A 20,138-nucleotide genomic window follows, 5' to 3' on the forward strand; every position below is an offset into this window, starting at 1 on the left:
GATCCTTATGGCAGACTGGCAGCAGTGGGAATGGGGAACCCAATTTCAGGACTTTCAAGGGTCTTAGAATTAAGAAGGGGTGTTTGCTCCTATCTTAGGCTGGAATATTGTCTTCTGTAGACCAGTGGAGTGGGATGCTACACAGTATTTCTTGACTTTTTAATCCACTAGAGTCTAATTTTACCAAACGCTGCAGACCCAGGGGTAAAACCTGATCAGATTAAGGCAGAGCGGTCTAATCTTGTCTATTAATCTGTGCTGTTAACCACCACCATGTAATTCTATCTCCCACTCTCAGCGACGTTTACTGAAGTCCCCAAAGATGTGACAGTGAGGGAGGGAGAGGATATAGAGATGCCTTGCGCTTTTCGGGCCAGCGGATCCACGTCCTTTTCTTTGGAGATCCAATGGTGGTACATCAGAGAGGTGACCAGGGAGACAACCTTGGAACTAGCTATGACCGCCCCCGGGAGCAGAAGCAAGGTAATGATTACTGTGTACCATGCAACGTTATGCCATGTACAGTGAGATGCTTGAATGACAGGCGCCCCTGCATTCTACCGGCCGCTCATGGCCACTGTTGCACACAGCCAATAGGAATTGAGTTCAAACTTAGCAATGAGTCACCAGCAGACATAAGGACACAATCAAAAGGTTTTAGTCCTCCCAGAATGGAGGGAGAGGGGGGTTGCATTAAATCTCCCCATAAATTGAGGCTCTAATAAGGCCGTGTAAAGAGCAGTGGTGATATGGCAAAGACAGGCCAATAGGGTTTCAGCTTTCCCCGGTTAGGACCACAAAGCTGATTGTTGATTGGTGGCTATGGGCTATCGCAATTTTGAATATTGCCTTGTAACAGGCATCAAACTATTTTGGTCCTCCTGGAGTGGAGGGAGGAGGTTGCATTAAACCTCCCTAGGGGACCATGCAAGGATTAGGCGTGATGTACCAAAGACAGCAATCCCAGAGCAGCCAATGGGATTACAGCTTTCACCCAATAGGGCCACAATACAAATTGTTGTTTGGCTGCCATTGGCTATAACACAAATAGTGTTGGGCAACAGCAATCGCAATCAAAATATTTTAGTCCTCCTGGAAAAGAGGGGCAGGGCTGCCTTAAAGCCCCCTAGAAATTGAGGTTCAGACCATGCAAAGAGCTATAATGATGTACCAAAGACTATAATCCCAGAGCAGCCAATGGGATTTCGGCCTTTGCCAGTTAGAGCCGAGAAGCTAATTGTTGATTGGCTGCTATAGGCAATTTTAGATATTGCTTTACCTTGATCTAAAATTTGTGTCCAAAAACCAATAGGATGCAGTACCCCTGAGCAACCAATCAGATTGAGTTCTCATTGATGTGACTGTACAATGTATATGTAAAGCGCTGTGCAAATTGACGGCGCTATATAAGTACCTGAAATAAATAAATTTAAAAAATTTTAAAAAATTAGTTCACATTAGCTGGATCAGGCAAACAGGAATGCTAATGTTATGTTCAGAGTGAGCTAGGGCAACCAATTAGGATGTTGGATGGCTGAGAAGCTAATTGTGACTGGTTGGTTGGTTGGGTGGCTGGTGGGGGTTTCAGCATGCTACATGTTGATCTTAAGTTAAATAAGAATACTCATTGTATGTCCTCTTTACCCCCTCCCCCCCCATTCCTAAAATCTAACTCAATTCCAGAAATTCTTCCCCCACACTTCCCCAGGCCAGCCTCCCAGTTTTACAATTAGCTATTTAAATAGAAGTAAATAGATATTGACAAGCAGGATTACTGAGCTCAATGGATGCCAGGCAGGGCAGCCGCATGAGCACGACGGCTTTCCTCTGCCCCCCCTCCCCCCCCAGCTGCCAAAATCCATCGCACAGGATGAGTCGCTCCGCTGAGCTTCCCTCGCTGTAAATGGACAATTTGCTATTTTGGAGATGGAAGTCAATTGACCCCTTTTTAATACGGGACAGTACTCCGCCACAGCAATAATTCAAGTTTATGTAATTTGGCTCCTCTTCCCAGAAGGATCAGCTGGCCAAGTGATTTCAGCAGCTGCTGCTGAATATATATATATATATATATATATATATATATATATATATATATATATATATATATATATATATATATTCATGCCTACTACACATATTTCTATATTAGACATTACATGATCTTTCGGTGTTATTCTTGGAATACAGTGGTGGCCTGTCACTTCCATAATAATCCTCTGAACATTATCTTGCCAGGAGAGAGTGAATGGACTAATTAATATACATGTTAATATGAAGTTTGAAATATGTTCCCCAGGCTTCCTCACTCCTAATGAACATTCTGATCCATCTCTGTCATACCACGGGCACAGCCACAAATCTTCTCACTGCCTGTTCATTCTTCCATCCCTGCTGGTTCTACGTTCCCTGTCTGCCCTCCCCGTCTCCCTCTTCTTTTTATTTCTGCCCCTCATTATAATCCCCCCCCATGACCCCATCTTCCTACCCCTCAACACACACACACTATTTGTCTCTCATCCGTCCTCCTTGACCACCTTCTTTTTTTGCTCCCCTCTACTTATTTCTCTTCCACCCTATCCTTCTTTTTGTACCCCCACCCCCCTTATCCTCCTTTCCTACTCCCTATTTTCTGTTTCTTTTTTTCCCCCTCCTCCTTCATCCCTCTCTTCTCCACTAGGTTTCTCTTTTTCTCTCACACCCTTCCTCTCTCTCCCTTTCATTTCCATCTATCCCCCCTTTCTGTGTCTACTCTTAGTCTCCCTCTTTTCTACTCTATGTCCCTCTCCCTTCCTTTCCTTATTCCCTCTTTCATTCTCCTCCCTCCATCCCTCTCTTCTCCTCCATGTCTCTCTCCCTCCCTCTCCCTCTTCTTCCCTCTTTCTCTCTACCCCCTCCGTCCCTCTCTTATGTCTCTCTCCCTCCCTTTCCTTCTTCCCTCTTTACTCTTTCATTCTCCTCCCTCCATCCCCCTGTTCTTCTCCATGTTTCTCCCTCCCTCCCTCCTTACCGCTCCTTCTTCAATCATTCGCTCTCCCCCCTCCATCTTCTCCACCCTCTTCTTCTCCTCCATGTCTCTCTCCCTCCCTCTTCTTCCCTTTTTCTCTCTACCCCCTCCATCCCTCTCTTCTCTTTTATGTGTCTCTCCCTCCCTCTCCTTTCTTCTCGTTCTTTCTTCTCTATTCTTTCATTCTCTTCCCTCCATCCCTCTCTTCTCCTTTATGTCTCTCCCTCTCTCTACTTCTTCCCTCTTTTTTCTTTCATTCTCTCCCTTCCATTTCTTATTTCTCCTCTATGCCCCCCTCCCTCTAATAACTATTTTTTTCCCTTTTCCTCCATCAGAACCCATTTCCCCTTTGTCTCTATCCCACCCACTCCTTCTTCCCTCTTTTATTCCACCCCCCCTCCTCCTCCTCATTCATTGTTTCTCCTCTATCTTTCTCCCTGCTTTCTCACCTACCCTCTTCTCTCTTTTCTACTTATCCATCTCCCCTCATCTCTTCTATATCCCACGTCCTCTCTCTCTCTCTCTCCTCCCTCTTTTCTATTTTGTTCTCCCCCGTTCACCTTATCCATCCCTCTTATCTCCTCCATCTCCTTCATCCCTCTCATTTCCATCCATCTCCGCCATGTATCTCTCCCTCCTTTTCCCTTTTCTCTTTCTTTCCCCCCTCTCTCCCCCTTCTACCCCTCTCTTTTCCTCTATGTCTCTCCTCCTCTCCTTCCATTATTTCTTTATCATTCTGCCCCCCCCCCCCCCATCTCCTCCATCCCTCTCATCTCCTCCATCCCCTCTGTGTGTCTCTCGCCCTCCTTCTCCTTTTTCCCTCTTTTCCCTTTCATTCGCCCCCCTCCTCCCTCTCTTTTCCTCTGTCTCTCACCCTCTTCTTCCCTTATTTCTCTTTCATTCTCTCCCCTCCGTCCCTTTCATCTCCTCTGTGTCTCTCCTCTCCTTCTCTGATTTCTTTTTCATTCTCTCGCCTCCATCCCTCTCATCTCCTCCATCTCCACCATGTCTCTCTCTCTACTTCTCCCTTCTCTCTTTCTCTCCCCAACCCCCCCCCCCCCCCCTCCATCCCTCTCTTTTCCACTATGTCTCTCCTCCTCTCTTTCCATTATTTTTTTTTAATTCTCTCCCCTCCATCTTCTCCATCCCTCTTATCTCCTCCACCTTCTCCATCCCTCTCATCTCCTCCACCTTCTCCATCCCTCTCGTTTCCTCTATCGCCTCTGTGTCTCTCTTCCTCCTTTCTCCTTTTTCCCTCTTTTCTCTTTCATTCTCCCCCTCCATCCCTCTCCTTTCCTCTAAGTCTCTCATCCTCCTTCTTCCCTTATTTCTCTTTCATTCTCTTCCCCTCCATCTCCTCCATCCCTCTCATCTCCACCATCTCCTCTGTGTCTCTTCTCTCCTTCCCTTATATCTCTTTAGTCCTCTCCCCTCCATCTCCTCCATCCCTCTCTTCTCCTCCACATCTCTCTCCCCTCTCTCTTTTGCTCTCCAGCTCACTCCCTCCGCTTCTCTATCTCCATGTCCTTCAATGGTTTTCTCATGCAGTCATTCACATTTCTTTCCTCCCTTGTAGAATGTAAGCTCTTGCTGTTATTTTTTTTTTTTTTTAATTCTCATTCATGCATTTCCACATCCTGTAGACACATTCTACGTTTTCTCCAGCACTGTAGAATCTTCCAGCTCTCCGGTGCTCTATTGACGCTCTTATTTCTCCGCGTCTTTGTCACCCACACAATCGCAATCTTTATTAGGAGAGCCTAACGCGAGTCTGAGCCAACGTCTGCCCCTCTCCTCAATCAGACGCTGTGCTCAGGATGGATGGAATCCGAGGACAATATCAAGGAAAGGTGAAGCACTTTTCCTTCTTGGAGAACAAACTCATATACAATTTTTTGAGCTGTGTGGGCGGACGGCTCGAAGACGGTGCGGCTGTGCACTGATATTTATTCCCGCTACTTGTATGTGTAAACACCTCTCTGGCAGACGTGCACCCCGCGGAATGCGGCGCTCAATTCGCTCTTTCAATATGGTGATTACTGTTATGACAAGTTGGCCCATTTATATGTTTGAGGCTTTCTTGAGGCACGCCATAGGCTTAACATATATGTCTTGTTATCTGTCCCACTCTGGCACTGGGCAGCTTTGTTATAGCACACTGTGGCCGGTGACTACAAAGGACTATAAGTCCAAGCCGCTGGTTAAAGCTGAACTCCAGGCGATACAATTTAACACAGCTCTATAGTCATTATTACATCATTCAGAACAAGCCGTGTAAGGCTAAGTTCACATAGGTAGAGGGCCGTGGTAAAAAAAACTGGTGTTTGCGTCACGGTGGCGTCACTCACATCTGTTGTATACCTTAACTGCCGAATGCGACAGTTCAGACTGGCATCTTCGCATCATGCTTGTTTGAATTCACCTTGTTGCTTTGGGCAGGCAAATATATCTGCCAAATGTGTCCATTAAAGTCAATGAGACCATGCCAACCATGGCTATGGTGGTAGCGGCATGTTATTTGATTGTAAAATCCCCCCTTTTGGATCGAAAGATGATCATTCATGGAGGTGGCAGTATTGCCCCCTTAAATGCCCTCTCACCAGTTGAACATTTCTAAATGGCAAAATGAAAAGCGATCCAATGGGACCATGCCACAACCACGTGCCAACCATAGCTATGGTGGTAGTGGCACAGTATTTCAATGTAAAATCCCCCCCTCTGATCGAAAGATGGGCTTTCATGGAGGGGGCAGTATCCCCCCCCCCCCCCCCCCTTGAATGCCCTCTCACCAGTTCTAAACCGTGATCTAAAAAGCAATCCAAAAGGGACCATTCCACAACTACATGCCAACCATGGCTATGGTGGTTGCAGTATGGTAGTTAAATGTAAAATCCCCCTCTGGATCAAAACACAGGCTTTCAAGGAGGCAGCAGTATTGCCCTCTAAGTGCCCTCACACCAGTTCTAAACCACGATCTAAAAAGCGATCCAATGGGATCATGCCACAACCACATGCCAACCACTGCTATGGTGGTTGCGGCATAATATTTTTATGTAAATTCCCCTTCCGGATTGAAAAACAGGCATTCAAGGAGGCGGCAGTATTGCCCCCTGAATGCCCTCACACCAGTTCTAAACCGCAATCTGAAAAGCAATCCAATGGGAATATGCCACAACCATGTGCTAACCACAGCTATGGTGGTTGCAATGGTGGTCACATGAGTTTCTAAACCTTGATCTGAAAAGCAATCCGCTGGTTAAAGCTGAACTCCAGGTGGATGCAGGCAATACAATTTAACACAGCTCTGTAGTCATTATTACATCATTCAGAGCAAGCCGTGTAAAGGCTAAGTTCACATAGGCAGAGAGCCATGATAAAAAAAAACTGGTGTTTGCGTCACGGTGGCGTCACTCACATCTGTTGTACCTTAACTGCCGAATGGGGCAGTTCAGACTGGCATGTTCGCATCATGCTTGTTTGAATTCACCTTGTTGCTTTGGGCAGGCAATATATCTGTCAAATGTGTCCATTAAAGTAAATGGGATGATTCCAACCATGGCTATGGTGGTAGCGGCATGGTATTTGATTGTAAAATCCCCCCTTTTGGATCGAAAGATGATCATTCATAGAGGTGGCAGTATTGCCCCCTTAATGCCCTCTCACCAGTTGAACATTTCTAAATGGCAAAATGAAAAGCGATCCAATGGGACCATGCCACAACCACGTGCCAACCACAGCTATGGTGGTAGTGGCACAGTATTTCAATGTAAAATCCCCCCTCTGGATCTAAAGACGGGCATTCATGGAGGTGGCAGTATTCCCCCCTTGAATGCCCTCTCACCAGTTCTAAACCGCGATCTGAAAAGCAATCCAAAAGGGACCATGCCACAACTACATGCCAACCATGGCTATGGTGGTTGCAGCATGGTAGTTAAATGTAAAATCCCCCTCTGGATCAAAACACAGGCATTCAAGGAGGCAGCAGTATTGTCCTCTAAAAGCCCTCACACCAATTCTAAACCACGATCTGAAAAGGGATTCATTGGGACCATGACACAACCACATGACAACCACAGCTATGGTGGTTGCGGCATAGTATTTCAATGTAAAATCCCCCTCCGGATCGAAAAACAGGCATTCGAGGTGGCAGCAGTATTGAATGCCCTTACACAAGTTCTAAACAGCAAACTGAAAAGCAATCCAGTGGGACCAGGCCACAACCATGTGCCAACCACAGCTATGGTGGTTGCAATGGTGGTCACACCTGTACTAAACCTTAATCTGAAAATCAATCCAGTGGGACCATGCCACATGGTATTTCAACATAAGATCCTTCTCCGGATTGAAAAACAGGCATTCAAGGAGGCAGCAGTATTGCCCTATGAATGCCCTCACACCAGTTCTAAATCAAGATCTGAAAAGCAATCCAATGGGACCATGCCACAACCACGTGCCAACCATGGCTATGGTGGTTGCAGCATGGTATTTCAACATAAGATCCCCCTCCAGATTGAAAAACAGGAATTCAAGGAGGTGGCAGTATTGCCCCCTGAATGCCCTCACACCAGTTCAAAACCGTGATCTGAAAAGCAATCTAATGAGACCTTGCCACAACCATGTGCCAGCCATGGCTATGGTGGTTGCGGCATGGTATTTCAATGCAAAACCCCCCTCCAGATCGAAAACACAGGCATTAAAGGAGGCGACAGTATTGCCCCCTGAATGCCCTCATACCAGTTCTCAACCGTGATCTGAAAATTGATCCATGCTTTTCAGACCTGCCAACCATGTGAAACAAGCCTATGTGCTTCAATTTGACTTTGTATCAGCCCCTTGCAGTCCCTCTACAAAGGAGCTCAAACTGGAAGAAGTGTAAGCAGCACAAGGAGCCAATGAGTCATCCTGCAGTGCTCATGTGCTAGCAAGAAACATGCTGATAGGAGGAGAGAGCAGAGTGAAAAAGATGAACTCATAAATCTGCTGTTTCTCCTTTTACTGTCCAGTCACAATCTGGAAGAGGGACGAGACCTATAAGCACTGGCGGCCACTCCATTAGGGGCAAGGGGCGCCGCCCCCCATAATCTCCAGGTGCCCCCTGGCCCCTAATCTACATGCAGGGCACCGGACGCGTGGATTTCAATGGTTTTTTTTTGTTTTTTTTGTTTTTTTTAGAAGCACATAATTAGAGCCTGAGGCTCTAATTGGCTTCAAAAAGGGTGGGCTCCGGGTGCAGAGCACTGTAGCTCGAGCCCACCCACTTGTGTGGCAATAGTGAATTAATATTCGCTGTTGTCTTCCTGCTGCTCCTCCCTGGCCAATCAGGAAGCAGGTCTTAAGATCCGATTGGCCAGAAGGAGAAGCCACTATCTGGTCTCCAGAACGTCCTCCGTTCCTCTGCTCTGGTGACTGGTCTGGCTTGGGGTCCCCCCATCACCTGGCCCGAGCCGGCTTCTTCTGTCTGGGCACTGGGGACCCCGTGCTTATGCTGTGGGGGGATCCTCCGGAGTTGGGAGCCCAGGGACCTGCCTGATACAGCACCGCGGTGCAAATACTTCCTTACCCATCCCTTCTTCCAGGCCCAGCAACACCCCCATCCCCCAGCAAATGGACGGACACTGAACTGAGGCTGCTCTGACTGCCCAGGAGCAGGAGAACGACGACCCCGTTGTCTCCCCCGAGCTGTACCTTCTACCTTCTTTACTGGTATGTACTGGGGGGGGCTGAGATCATACCCCACCATAGGCCCTATCGTGGGCGAGCAACGGGGGGGGGTTTGTTTGCCGCCCCCACAAAATAATGGAGCACCAGCCTCCACTGCCTGTAAGTGTTAGTGCACTGTAGCAGAGAAACACCAGATCTTCTTCCCTGCCAGACAAGACTGTACTGTGTGGCAGAGCTGTGTAAAGCTCAGAAAAGGAAGGGCAGAAATACAAATCCTTTGTCAGATAAAACAGCTCCAGCATTTCATCTGTGTATTTAGCTGTTTGTCTTGAGTTCAGCTTTAAGTTGGGCTTCCTGAGAATTTTTATTACCTGGCAACTGCAGAATACATATTGGGCTTCCATGTCCTAGTGTGGTCCTACAACTGTTGAAGAACAATAAGCTTGGCTTGCCTTATTCACCAGAAGCTGAAAACTAGTAATTCTCTAGATCAGTGTTTCTCAACCAGGGTTTCATGGAACCCTAGGGTTCCTCCAGAGGTTTCTGGGGGTTCCTTAAGCAATAACCAATTTCTATATCTCAGATAAGTTCCCACTGAGCCAATTGATCTTTTTAGCTATCTGTAAGGGGGTGCTTCTTCCCAATGTAAGGAGCATTCTTTCCACTGACCATCACAACTATGTATTGTGAGTTGTAGATATAGTAATTTTGAGCAGGGCTTCCCTGAGACCAGAACGTTTTTTCAAGGATTCTCTGTGTTCAAAAGGTTGAAAAAGGCTGCTCTAGATATAGCAAGGATGCAGAATGGGCAAACACTATACATGGGATACCAGATGAAGTCACCATCCCAGAATGGACTTGAAGTTTTGTGGATTACATGTTCTAATAAACTCCTACAGGTCTTAAGTAACCACACGTTCCAGTGTACTGAATAGCTGCTTGGGATGAGCTTACTACGATTTGTAGCTCCTCTTGCAGTTGCGGCACAGCTAATAAAAAACTTGAGCATATGGTTGACTTGGACTTTCTGGAGCTTGTGGCTTTTCAGAAGCTTTCAGGACACACACTGGGCAACCTCAGATCTGCATGTCCTACCATGGTCTTGAACTAAAAGTCCTGTTAAGGTTTATTAGTTGATTAAAGACGTACAAAACCCATCATAGTGCTACAGCAGTTGAAGTGCACAAATCTCACCAAATCCTGCCAACCTGAGTTTGGTTGGTATGGGCATGATGGAACTTTCTGTTCTACAACTGCAAGAAGAACAATGATTAGTTAACATCATAATAGGCATAGATCAATTGCTAATATGCACCTGAGAAGCTATCTAGTGGTAGTTGGTCACATTCAACTGGACTTGTTCAGTAATGTTGAAGATGCTTGGTATCTTGTCCAAGCCACTTCTAGACTTGTTAAGTAATGTTGAAGATGTTTCCTATCTTGTCCAAGCCACTTCAGGACTCGTTCAGTAATGCTGAAGACGTTTCCTATCTTGTCCAAGCCACTTCTGGAATTGTTCTGTAATGTTGAAGACGTTTTGTATTTTGTCCAAGCCCCTTCTGGACTTGTTCAGTAATGTTAAAGATGTTTCCTATCTTGTCCAAGCCACTTCTGGACTTGTTCAATAATGTTGAAGACGTTTTGTATTTTGTCCAAGCCACTTCTGGACTTGTTCAATAATGTTAAAGATGTTTCCTATTTTGTCCAAGCCACTATAGGACTTGTTCAGTATTGTTGAAGACGTTTTGTATCTTGTCCAAGCCACTTCTGGACTTGTTCTGTAATGTTGAAGATGTTTTTAATCATGTCCAAGCCACTATTGGACTTGTTCAGTAATGTTGATGACGTTTCCTATCTTGTCCAAGCCACTTCTGGACTTGTTCAGTAATGTTAAGGATGTTTCATATCTTCTCCAAACCATTTTTTAGTTCTAAGAAGTGGCTTGGAGAAACTATGAAACCTCTTCAACAGAACAAGTCCAGCTGAATGTGACCACCTACTACCAGATGTACCATGACATGGATAAATGAGAACCTCCACAGACACCTAGGAAACTAGATGCCTAATCCCCTTGTTGGAGCTTGTAGATCTTTATTAGCTGCAGGCCCACAAATTACCTACATTAACATTTATGCTGCAAGTTCCGTATGGACAATACAGTGGAGGATTTTACACACTGCCGCCTGTCAGATGAAAGCAGTCCGGCACCTCCAGTGGCACCGGATTGCTTTCATACTGCCTGGTAACGCCCCCCCCCCCGCTATGTATCCCAGGCTCCGCTTGCCCATTTGTGGGACCGACATAGCAGGTGCCACCAGGTAGAGGGGAGTGGAGCTGAGCTCTCCTCCCCTTCTTGTTGCTGACCTGGAAGTGACATGTAAAACATCACTTGCGGGTTCCCCTGCCAGTATCCCCGGGTAGAAATGTATTGCAACACAGTCTGCCTTGCATTACATTCAGTGGAGCATAGAGGAGACATTCAGGGTCTTTTAGACAAGGGATGTCACATTAAAGAGAACCTGTCACCAAAAAAATCATTACATAGGGATAGGGGACTTTTTGTCCCCCCTATGTGATGAATTTTTTTTTTTAATTGTAAAATGTTAAAGTCATGCAAATGCATATAAAATCCCCCTTCCACCCGCACATACGGGGGCACCTACGCATGAAAATGTTAATTGCATTACACATGTTACACACTGCCACGCACGCGGGAGTGAGAGCAATAGTTCTAGCACCATACCTCCTCAGTAACACTAAGCTGATGACCTATAGGGGGCTTTTAAAGTGTCACCTATAGAAAGTATAGGGTACTGAAGTTTGTCTCCGTTTCACGGGGCGCACACAATTTTAAGGTTTGACATGTTGGGTATTTTTTTTACTTGGTGCAACCTCGTCTTATATATATATTTTCCAAAAAATGTTGTAATTTATTGCATTTGTGTGCCCTAAGATTAACTTTAGTGTATTTTTTTTTTACTAACATTTTGCATTTCCTAGACCTTTGCGGTAATATCGCATGACATAATTATGACGCATGACGATCATTATTTTATTCTCTAGGGTGTCTGCTTTTAGGAAATATATAATGTTTTGGTGGTTTATGCAATCTTCAGGCCTAAAATAATTTTTTTAAACGTGTGCAAAAAAAAAAAGAAATGTAAAAACGGTTCTGGCAGCGAAATGGTTAAAGACCAACTCAGCACTAAAACCATAATAATCTTCCTTTCCTCTCTTGTTTACAGATCATCACCAATAGGGATGGGACAAAAATTAGCGTAAGTCCTTCTCAAAATCTTTTTTGTTTACCAAAACCCATTTCAGAACGTGTCTAATGCTATGCGGTGCAGCTCTCCATGATAAAGGTGTGTCTGTGTGATCATCTCCTATGGTGCAGTTGACAGCTCTGCTGCTATTAAAGGCTTTTATGCCGCGACTCGAGTGGGGACAGCCAATGGCTGCTTGGGAAGTGGTCGGCTGCTCAAGGGGTTAAAGGGCCCTTTGACCTCTAGGCCTGCCAAAGGCAATCTCAGCACAATGGTTGACAATAAAAGAAAGCGAAAGCCTATATTTAATGCTATGGGGAAGGGGTGGGGGTGTCTCGTGTAGGTTGGACATTATTGGCAGCCTTGAGCATTTGAAGATAATTAGTAGCCAAGTTATTCCTATACCTGTTTTGATTTCGGCAGGGTATTTACTTGCCCGTGATTGGATGGTTAAAGCTGAATTTCAGGTATGACTTTTCTTGCGTAGTTACATTGGTCAAGTTTGGTCCAGCCAGATCGCTGTAGTAGCAGCAACAGCTACTACAGTGATTCTTCGCTTCCACAGGGATCGGCCAGGTATGTAAAATGTATTTTTACATTGGTCCAAGGCAGGCAAGTGTAGATAGTCAACAATAACCTTACCTGAAATTCATCTTTAAAGTGATCACAGTGTTGCTATATGTACTGGGATGCAGAGATGGTGGGAATCCCTCATAATGGGCACAGCAGGTGTGTAAACTCAGGAACTCAGTCCAGGGATGGTGGGAATCCCTCATAATGGGCACAGCAGGTGTATTGACCTGAAGGATGGTGGGAGACCACTGCGGGGATAGTGGGAGCCCCTCATAATTGGCACATTAATGCCCCGTACACACGGTCGCACTTTGTTCGGACATTCCGACAACAAAATCCTAGGATTTTTTCAGACGGATGTTGGCTCAAACTTGTCTTGCATACACACGGTCACACAAAGTTGTCGGAAAATCCGATCGTTCTAAACGCGGTGTCGTTAAAAACACGAACGTCGGGACTATAAACGGGGCAGTGGCCAATAGCTTTCATCTCTTTATTTATTCTGAGCATGCGTGGCACTTTGTGCGTCGGATTTGTGTACACACGATCGGAATTTCCGACAACGGATTTTGTTGTCGGAAAATGTTATATCCTGCTCTCAAACTTTGTGTGTTGGAAATTCCAATGGAAAATGTCCGATGGAGCCCACACACGGTTGGAATTTCCGACAACAAGGTCCTATCACACATTTTCCATCGGAAAATCCGACCGTGTGTACGGGGCATTAGTGTGAAAAACTGGACATTCAGATCAGCATGAGGATGGTGAGGGCCCCTCATAATGGACTTAATACGTGTACAGATTTGGCTGCAGGGACTGTGGGAGCCCATCACAATGGGCACAATAGGTTTTTGGATCTGGAAACTCAGCTCAGGGATGGTGGACATCCCTCATAGTGGACTTAGAATGTGTAAAAACCCAGGAACCAAATGTAGGGATGGTGGGAACCCCTCATAATGGGCACAGCGGGTGTATAGACCCAGGAACTCAGCACAGGGATGGTGAGAATCCCTCATAATGGGCACAGCAGGTGTACAGACCTGAGAACTCAGCACAGGGATGGTGAGAACCCCTCATAATGGGCACATCAGGTGTACAGACCCGGGAACTCAGCACAGGGATGGTGGGAATTCTTCATAATGGGCACAGCAGGTGTACAGACCTGGGAACTGAGAGATAAAAGGAAATGGCCTTTACCCCTCAGAAGTGCAATAACATTTTTGGGTGGACTGACCCTTTAATCGAGCTGGCATTGTCTGGTGGGGAAATGCGGTTAGTAGCGATTTATAGCCGGGCTGTGCGCAGGTTGGAGGCAGCTCCTGTGTGTGTTGCAATATTGCAGTGAACGTTCTTGCTGCAATGGACAGAGCGGTAATAAAACACCGGGACTCACCATAAATCCTTCAGTCCATCTTCCTCATGTGTGAAATGAAGGATCTCTGCGCTCCGATGAATTTTTTTTTTTTTCTTTTTTTTTTTTTGGGCTGGAGATTGTTGAGCAATAAAACAAGAAAAGGAGAAAAAGGCCGTTTTTATCCTGAAGGCGGAACAGACAGTGCAGGTGAATGCGAGAAGCGTGTCTGGCAGGCCGTTCAGCTGCATTATAACTTGTATTTCCTTCTCTGGCTTTCAGCTCCATGGTATAGAGGCTGTTTTTTTGTTGCAGAAACTGCACAGTCCTAATAAATTCTGGTGCCTGTGTAGCTCTTGGTGTTCACAAATGTCTGATGCGGATCAGCCCCTGCTGCAGCCTCTCACTTTGTGGCTTGCTACAAAGTTGCAATGTATAGTTAGATCACTGGGAGGAGAGGAGACAGAGGAAATGCTGCCTCCTGCCTGCAGCAGACTGATGACACCATCTCATGAATGATGGGAGGGCAAGGACAGCTTTTAATGATAAAAGGGCGGGAACTTTTCTAAACAATTATACAATTGCAGTATATTGTGACCGGAATTGACCTATGTAGGCTTATAACGTCATTGGAAGGTCCACTTTAAAAGAACCTTGTCATTAGATTGTTATTGTTGTCTTGCTTCTGAAAATGCTGATTTCTTAAGGTTGGGTTCACACCTATGATGGGTTTTGCTGCATCCAATTGTGAGATTGTGACCGACTCTCTATGGAGCCGCTTCACATATCTCCGTTGTGGCTGAGGAGAGCAATGCACAGGAACGCTGAGCGTCTTTGGCTCTGTTTCTGGGCCGAATTCAGGCAAAAAATGTGGTCCTGATTCATCCCCGAAAGGAAGACCAGGGACACACCGGACCCTCTGCTGCGAGCCGCATCCCTCGGAGGTGTGAACCCGGCCTTAATGTCTCTGACTTCAACACTTTCTGAGCCACTCCTGATCTATGGTTCGGAGCAATGACTCTTTCAGGGCAGTACTTATTTAATTATTTTTTTAAGAGCACCTGCTATGTACTGTAGATATAGACATTTTTGGATAGCATAGATTTGGGTGTTTTAGGAGGATAATAGACCCTACAACAATCAATCCCAAACACATCCACATGCTGAGCTCTGTGCCATATCATCAATATCACAGCATTGGGGATACACCCATTATAAAAATGTTACTTTGTGGAGGAATTTGGAGATAGATAGATAGATAGATAGATAGATAGATAGATAGATAGATAGATAGATAGATAGATAGATAGATAGATAGATAGATAGATAGATAGATAGATAGATAGATAAATAGATAGATAGATAGATAGATAGATAGATAGATAGATAGATAAATGGATAATTGAAAAGATTGATGGATAATTGGAGAGATTGATGAATAGATAATTAGAAAGATAGCCGGAGAGATAGTTGATAGATAGATCTAAGATAGATAGATAATTGGAGAGATTGATGGATAGAGAGAAAATTAATTTAATTAGATAGATAATTAGAAAGATAGTCAGATAGATAGATAGGACAGAGAGTGATGGATAATTGGATTGATAAATGGATGGATAGATAATTAATGAATTGGCTAGATAATTAGACAGATAATTAATTAGATAGTGGGAGAGATAGATAGATAGTTAATTCGAATGATAGTCAGATTGATGGATATAGATGGATAATTGGAGAGATATATGGATAGATAGATAATTAATTAATTGGATAGATAATTAGAAAGATAGTCAGAGAGATAGGAGATAGATAGATAGATAGATAGATAGATAGATAGATAGATAGATAGATAGATAGATAGATAGATAGATAGATAGATAGATAGATAGATAGATAGATAGATAGATAGATAGATAGATAGATGGATTTGGTTCAGAAAGGCTCCACTATTGTACATCATGACTAAACAAACCCTGTCTAAATAATTCATCAGTATGGGCAGTATTGGGCAGTTTGGGCACTATGGGGCAGTATAAGCAGTATGGGCACTATGGGAGGTGTGGGCACTATGGGCAGTATGGGCACTATGAGAAGTATGGGCAGTATGGACACTATGGGCAGTGTGGGAAGTATGGGCAGTATAGGAATTATGAGCAGTATGGGGCACTATAGGCAGTATAAACAGTATGGGGCAGTATGGGCACTATAGGCAGTATGGGCACTATGGGCAGTATAAGCAGTATGGACACTATGGGCAGTGTGAGCAGTATGGGCACTATGGGCAGTATGGACACTATGGGCAGTGTGAGCAGTATGGGCAGTATTGCCACTATGGGCAGTATGGGCAGTATGGGAAATATGGGCAGTATGGGAAGTATGGGGCACTATAGGCAGTATGAACAGTATGGGGCACTATAGACAGTATGGGCACTATGGGCAGTATGGGAAGTATGAGCAGTATGGGGCACTATAGGCAGTATGGGCACTATGGGCAGTATGAGCAATATGGGGCACTATAGGCAGTATGGGCAGTATGGGCACTATGGGCAGTATGAGCGATATGGGGCAGTATGGGCATTATTGTGGTCCTCGTGTACACAGATCACTACAAGCTGTCCATACACACACATTATCACACATTGGTGAGATCCTTCAGGCTAATCTCACTCACATCTAAGAAATCCATTCCACCAATGACAGCCCCCCTTCGGGATCCGGCTTTCCTCTGATGACTCTTTAATAAAATATTGAAGAGAATTGGAGGTCGCTCGGATCAGAACTGACCTTTGTTATGTCTTCCAGCTGGGAACATTAAGATACAATGTTTCTTTCAGCAATTATTTCATTACCGTGTCCCCCGTCCCCCCCCCAGCTAACCTATCCAGTTATATCATCACCACAGCTGTCTCCTGGGGGGTTATACATTATTAATGACGATTTGCATTTATTTATTAACTTGGAAGGGGGGAGGACTGGTGTTCTCTTCATCCCGAATGTCATATATAAAACCTGATGATACATAGCAGAACCTGCATTGGGACACTTTACACTTACTGATTTGTTTAGTAAATCGGTGAAGCGGTCCAAAGCATGACTTATTACCGGTTCTGCTATGTGCTACATTCCTAATACACAGCGCCCCCTGGAGGATCCTGGATTTATCACTGTCGGAGGTTGTGGGGGTTTTTTTTATGCTATAAAATTTTAGAGTTTTCACCAGAATACTTCCAGACCAGCGATGTACCAGGATGATGCCTGCAGCTGCTACCGTTTTTTAGAGCCAACAGTCATCTCTCTTGTAAAAGCAATTCTAGTGGCTAACTAGCCGCTGGATTGCTTTTACAAGCAGTGGCAGAGGATCCCCCCCCTCCCGCCGCCTTCTGATAGGTGGGTGTCAGTCAGGAGAAGTGGGCATTCCTAGAAACTGTATTTGCATGAAAACTGTCCTAGGTAATGCCCACATGTGAGGCTGAGCATCCATGATTGAGAGAACTGAAATCCAATGAATGAAAGGGACAGTCAGGTTGGAGGGGAAAGTGCTAGATGATGCCAGACGTCCTCCATCCAGGAAATGAGGCAGGCTTGCTGCAGTTTCTAATGCACGCTCTGAGAAGCTCACAGTGTGCAGTGAAATCAGAGGAAGCTACTTCAGTACAGGGGAGGAGCCGGTACAACTGTGCAAGACTGAAGGGAAGACTTTATTTTACGTACTTTTTTTTTTTAGTGTCCCTTTAATGCAGCCATTGCTCCGTGTGGCGTCCGTGTGTTTTCATTCCTGCAAGTCTAATGTCTTTATAAAGATGTACAGAGGTGGGGTGATTGTACGGCGGGCCCCTCTTGTAATCAGCGGCAGGAAGATGCTGTGCAGAGGTTGTGCGCTGGAGTCGCAGGCACAGGTAATGACTGTGACCCGGTGACCGCGCAGAGCGGTGGCGGGGGCACATTTGATTATCTGTGTTGCAGGTAGCTCAGTAATGACATTTAAATGTAATAAAATCAGGACTATTCATGGCGCTCGCTTCAGACGCGTGACTCCGAATGAGGGTGGAAGACTAAAAATAGGCAGTCCTTCCTGCCTGCCTTCATCAGTCGCTGCCCTTCAGTCCTCTTCAAGGTGAACGCAAGACGGCGGGCTAAAGAGAACCAAGACTGGGCTTATGTAGAGGTATGAATATTCTTCAGACATTCAGGATTACGTACTAAAGACTTCATTTTCCCATTTATTTAGCTTTGCTTATTTTGTGCAAGGACAACTCTGGAGCTGAGAGGTCCCCTGACATCTCACCACTTCTGCCCTGACCACTGCCTTATATTTTTAAACTGTTGGCTTTTATGTGTTTTCATATATACAATTTATATAGATATATTATATCTATAGAATGTAATATCATATTATATAACAGTAATATTATTACCATTCTTTTACAAATAAATATTGTTGATAAAGGATTCTAAGAGCACCATGCATAAGCCAAACAGACAGCACAGCAGATGCAGTTTGTTTCATGTAGTTTTGTTTATTAATATATACAGTATATAGTGTGTTTTACAAATAAACATTTGATTGATGACAAAGGATTCCAAGAGCACTATGCATTAGCCAAAGTGACAGCATGGCAGATGCTGTTTGTCTTGTGTAGTTTTTTTTATTATATACAGTATATACTTTGTTTTACAAATATGTAATATATATATTATTGACAAAGGATTATAAGAGTACTATTCATTAGCCAAAGAGACAGCACAGCAGATGCAGTTTCTTTCATGTAGTTTTTTTTTTGTTATATACAGTATATGCTTTGTTTTACAAATGAGTATTTATTATAAATATACTTTTGTTTTACAAATAAGCATTTGATGACAAAGGATTCCAAGAGCACTATGCATTAGCCAAAGCAACAGCACATCAGATGCTGTTTGTCTCATGTAGTTTTTTTTTTTTTTATTATATACTGTATATACTTTGTTTTACAAAAATGTAATATATATATATATATTGTTGACAAAGAATTCTAATGCCCCGTACACACGGTCGGACTTTGTTCGGACATTCCGACAACAAAATCCATGGATTTTTTCAGACGGATGTTGGCTCAAACTTGCCTTGCATACACACGGTCACACAAAGTTGTCGGAAAATCCGATCTTTCTGAATGCGGTGACGTAAAACACGCATGTCGGGACTATAAACGGGGCAGTGGCCAATAGCTTTCATCTCTTTATTTATTCTGAGCATGCGTGGCACTTTGTCCGTCGGATTTGTGTACACACGATCGGAATTTCCGACAACGGATTTTGTTGTCGGAAAATTTTATAGCCTGCTCTCAAACTTTGTGTGTCGGAAAATCCAATGGAAAATGTGTGATGGAGCCCACACACGGTCGGAATTTCCGACAACAAGGTCCTATCACACATTTTCCGTCGGAAAATCCGACCGTGTGTACGGGGCATAAGAGTACTATGCATTAGCCAAAGAGACAACACAGCAGATGCAGTTTCTTTCATGTAGTTTTTATTTTTGTTATATACAGTATATGCTTTGTTTTACAAATGAGTATTTATTATAAATATACTTTTGTTTCACAAATAAGCATTTGATCACAAAGGATTCCAAGAGCACTATGCATTAGCCAAAGTGACAGCTTGGCAGATGCTGTTTGTCTCATGAAGTTTTTTTTTTTTCTTATATACAGTATATACTTTGTTTTACAAATATGTAATATATATATGCAAAAACAGGGAAAAAAGAAAAGGGAAAAAAGAGGGTGGGACTTTAAATGAAGCCTCTCTGTAACTACCAATAGCTATATAAACTGTTTAATCATAACCATAAATGGATTTATTAATCTAACCCCCGATGGACTATCCACATAGGTATGATAAAATGAATTAGTAACATGATAATATTAAGAAATTTGATAAACAAATATAATATACAGTACATCATGCAAAAATACATAATGTATAAGGTTTACAAAGAAAACCATACTTAATAATAATAATAGCATATTTAATCTTAAATGAGCATAATTGATACAAAGAGCAATGATACATACAATAAACATATAAATCGATTATACATAATTATTATAAAAATAATGCAAACAGTACATGATATAAAAGTTATATGTATACAGATAATCAAAAATTCATGATGGTAAGTAAGCTATAGCTTGGCACCCTTGAGTATGGACTCTACGCGTTTCATGGCGTATATGTAATATATATAGTGTTGACAAACAAAGTATATACTGTATATAATAAAAAAAAACTACATGAG

General features: G+C 43.8%; 1 protein-coding gene across 2 annotated transcripts in view; it reads left to right on the top strand.

Annotated features, from left to right (window-relative positions):
* Positions 1-20,138, top strand: part of VSTM2B (V-set and transmembrane domain containing 2B) — a 109,431-nt gene that overhangs the window by 3,164 nt on the left and 86,129 nt on the right. For both annotated transcript variants that reach the window (XM_073605813.1, XM_073605814.1), the window contains exons 3-4: positions 299-483; positions 11,914-11,946. In XM_073605813.1, the coding sequence (XP_073461914.1) occupies positions 299-483; positions 11,914-11,946 (218 nt within the window). The remainder of the gene's footprint in view (positions 1-298; positions 484-11,913; positions 11,947-20,138) is intronic.

The sequence above is a fragment of the Aquarana catesbeiana genome, linkage group LG11, assembly GCF_042186555.1.
Source record: "Aquarana catesbeiana isolate 2022-GZ linkage group LG11, ASM4218655v1, whole genome shotgun sequence".
Taxonomy (NCBI): Eukaryota; Metazoa; Chordata; class Amphibia; order Anura; family Ranidae; genus Aquarana; species Aquarana catesbeiana.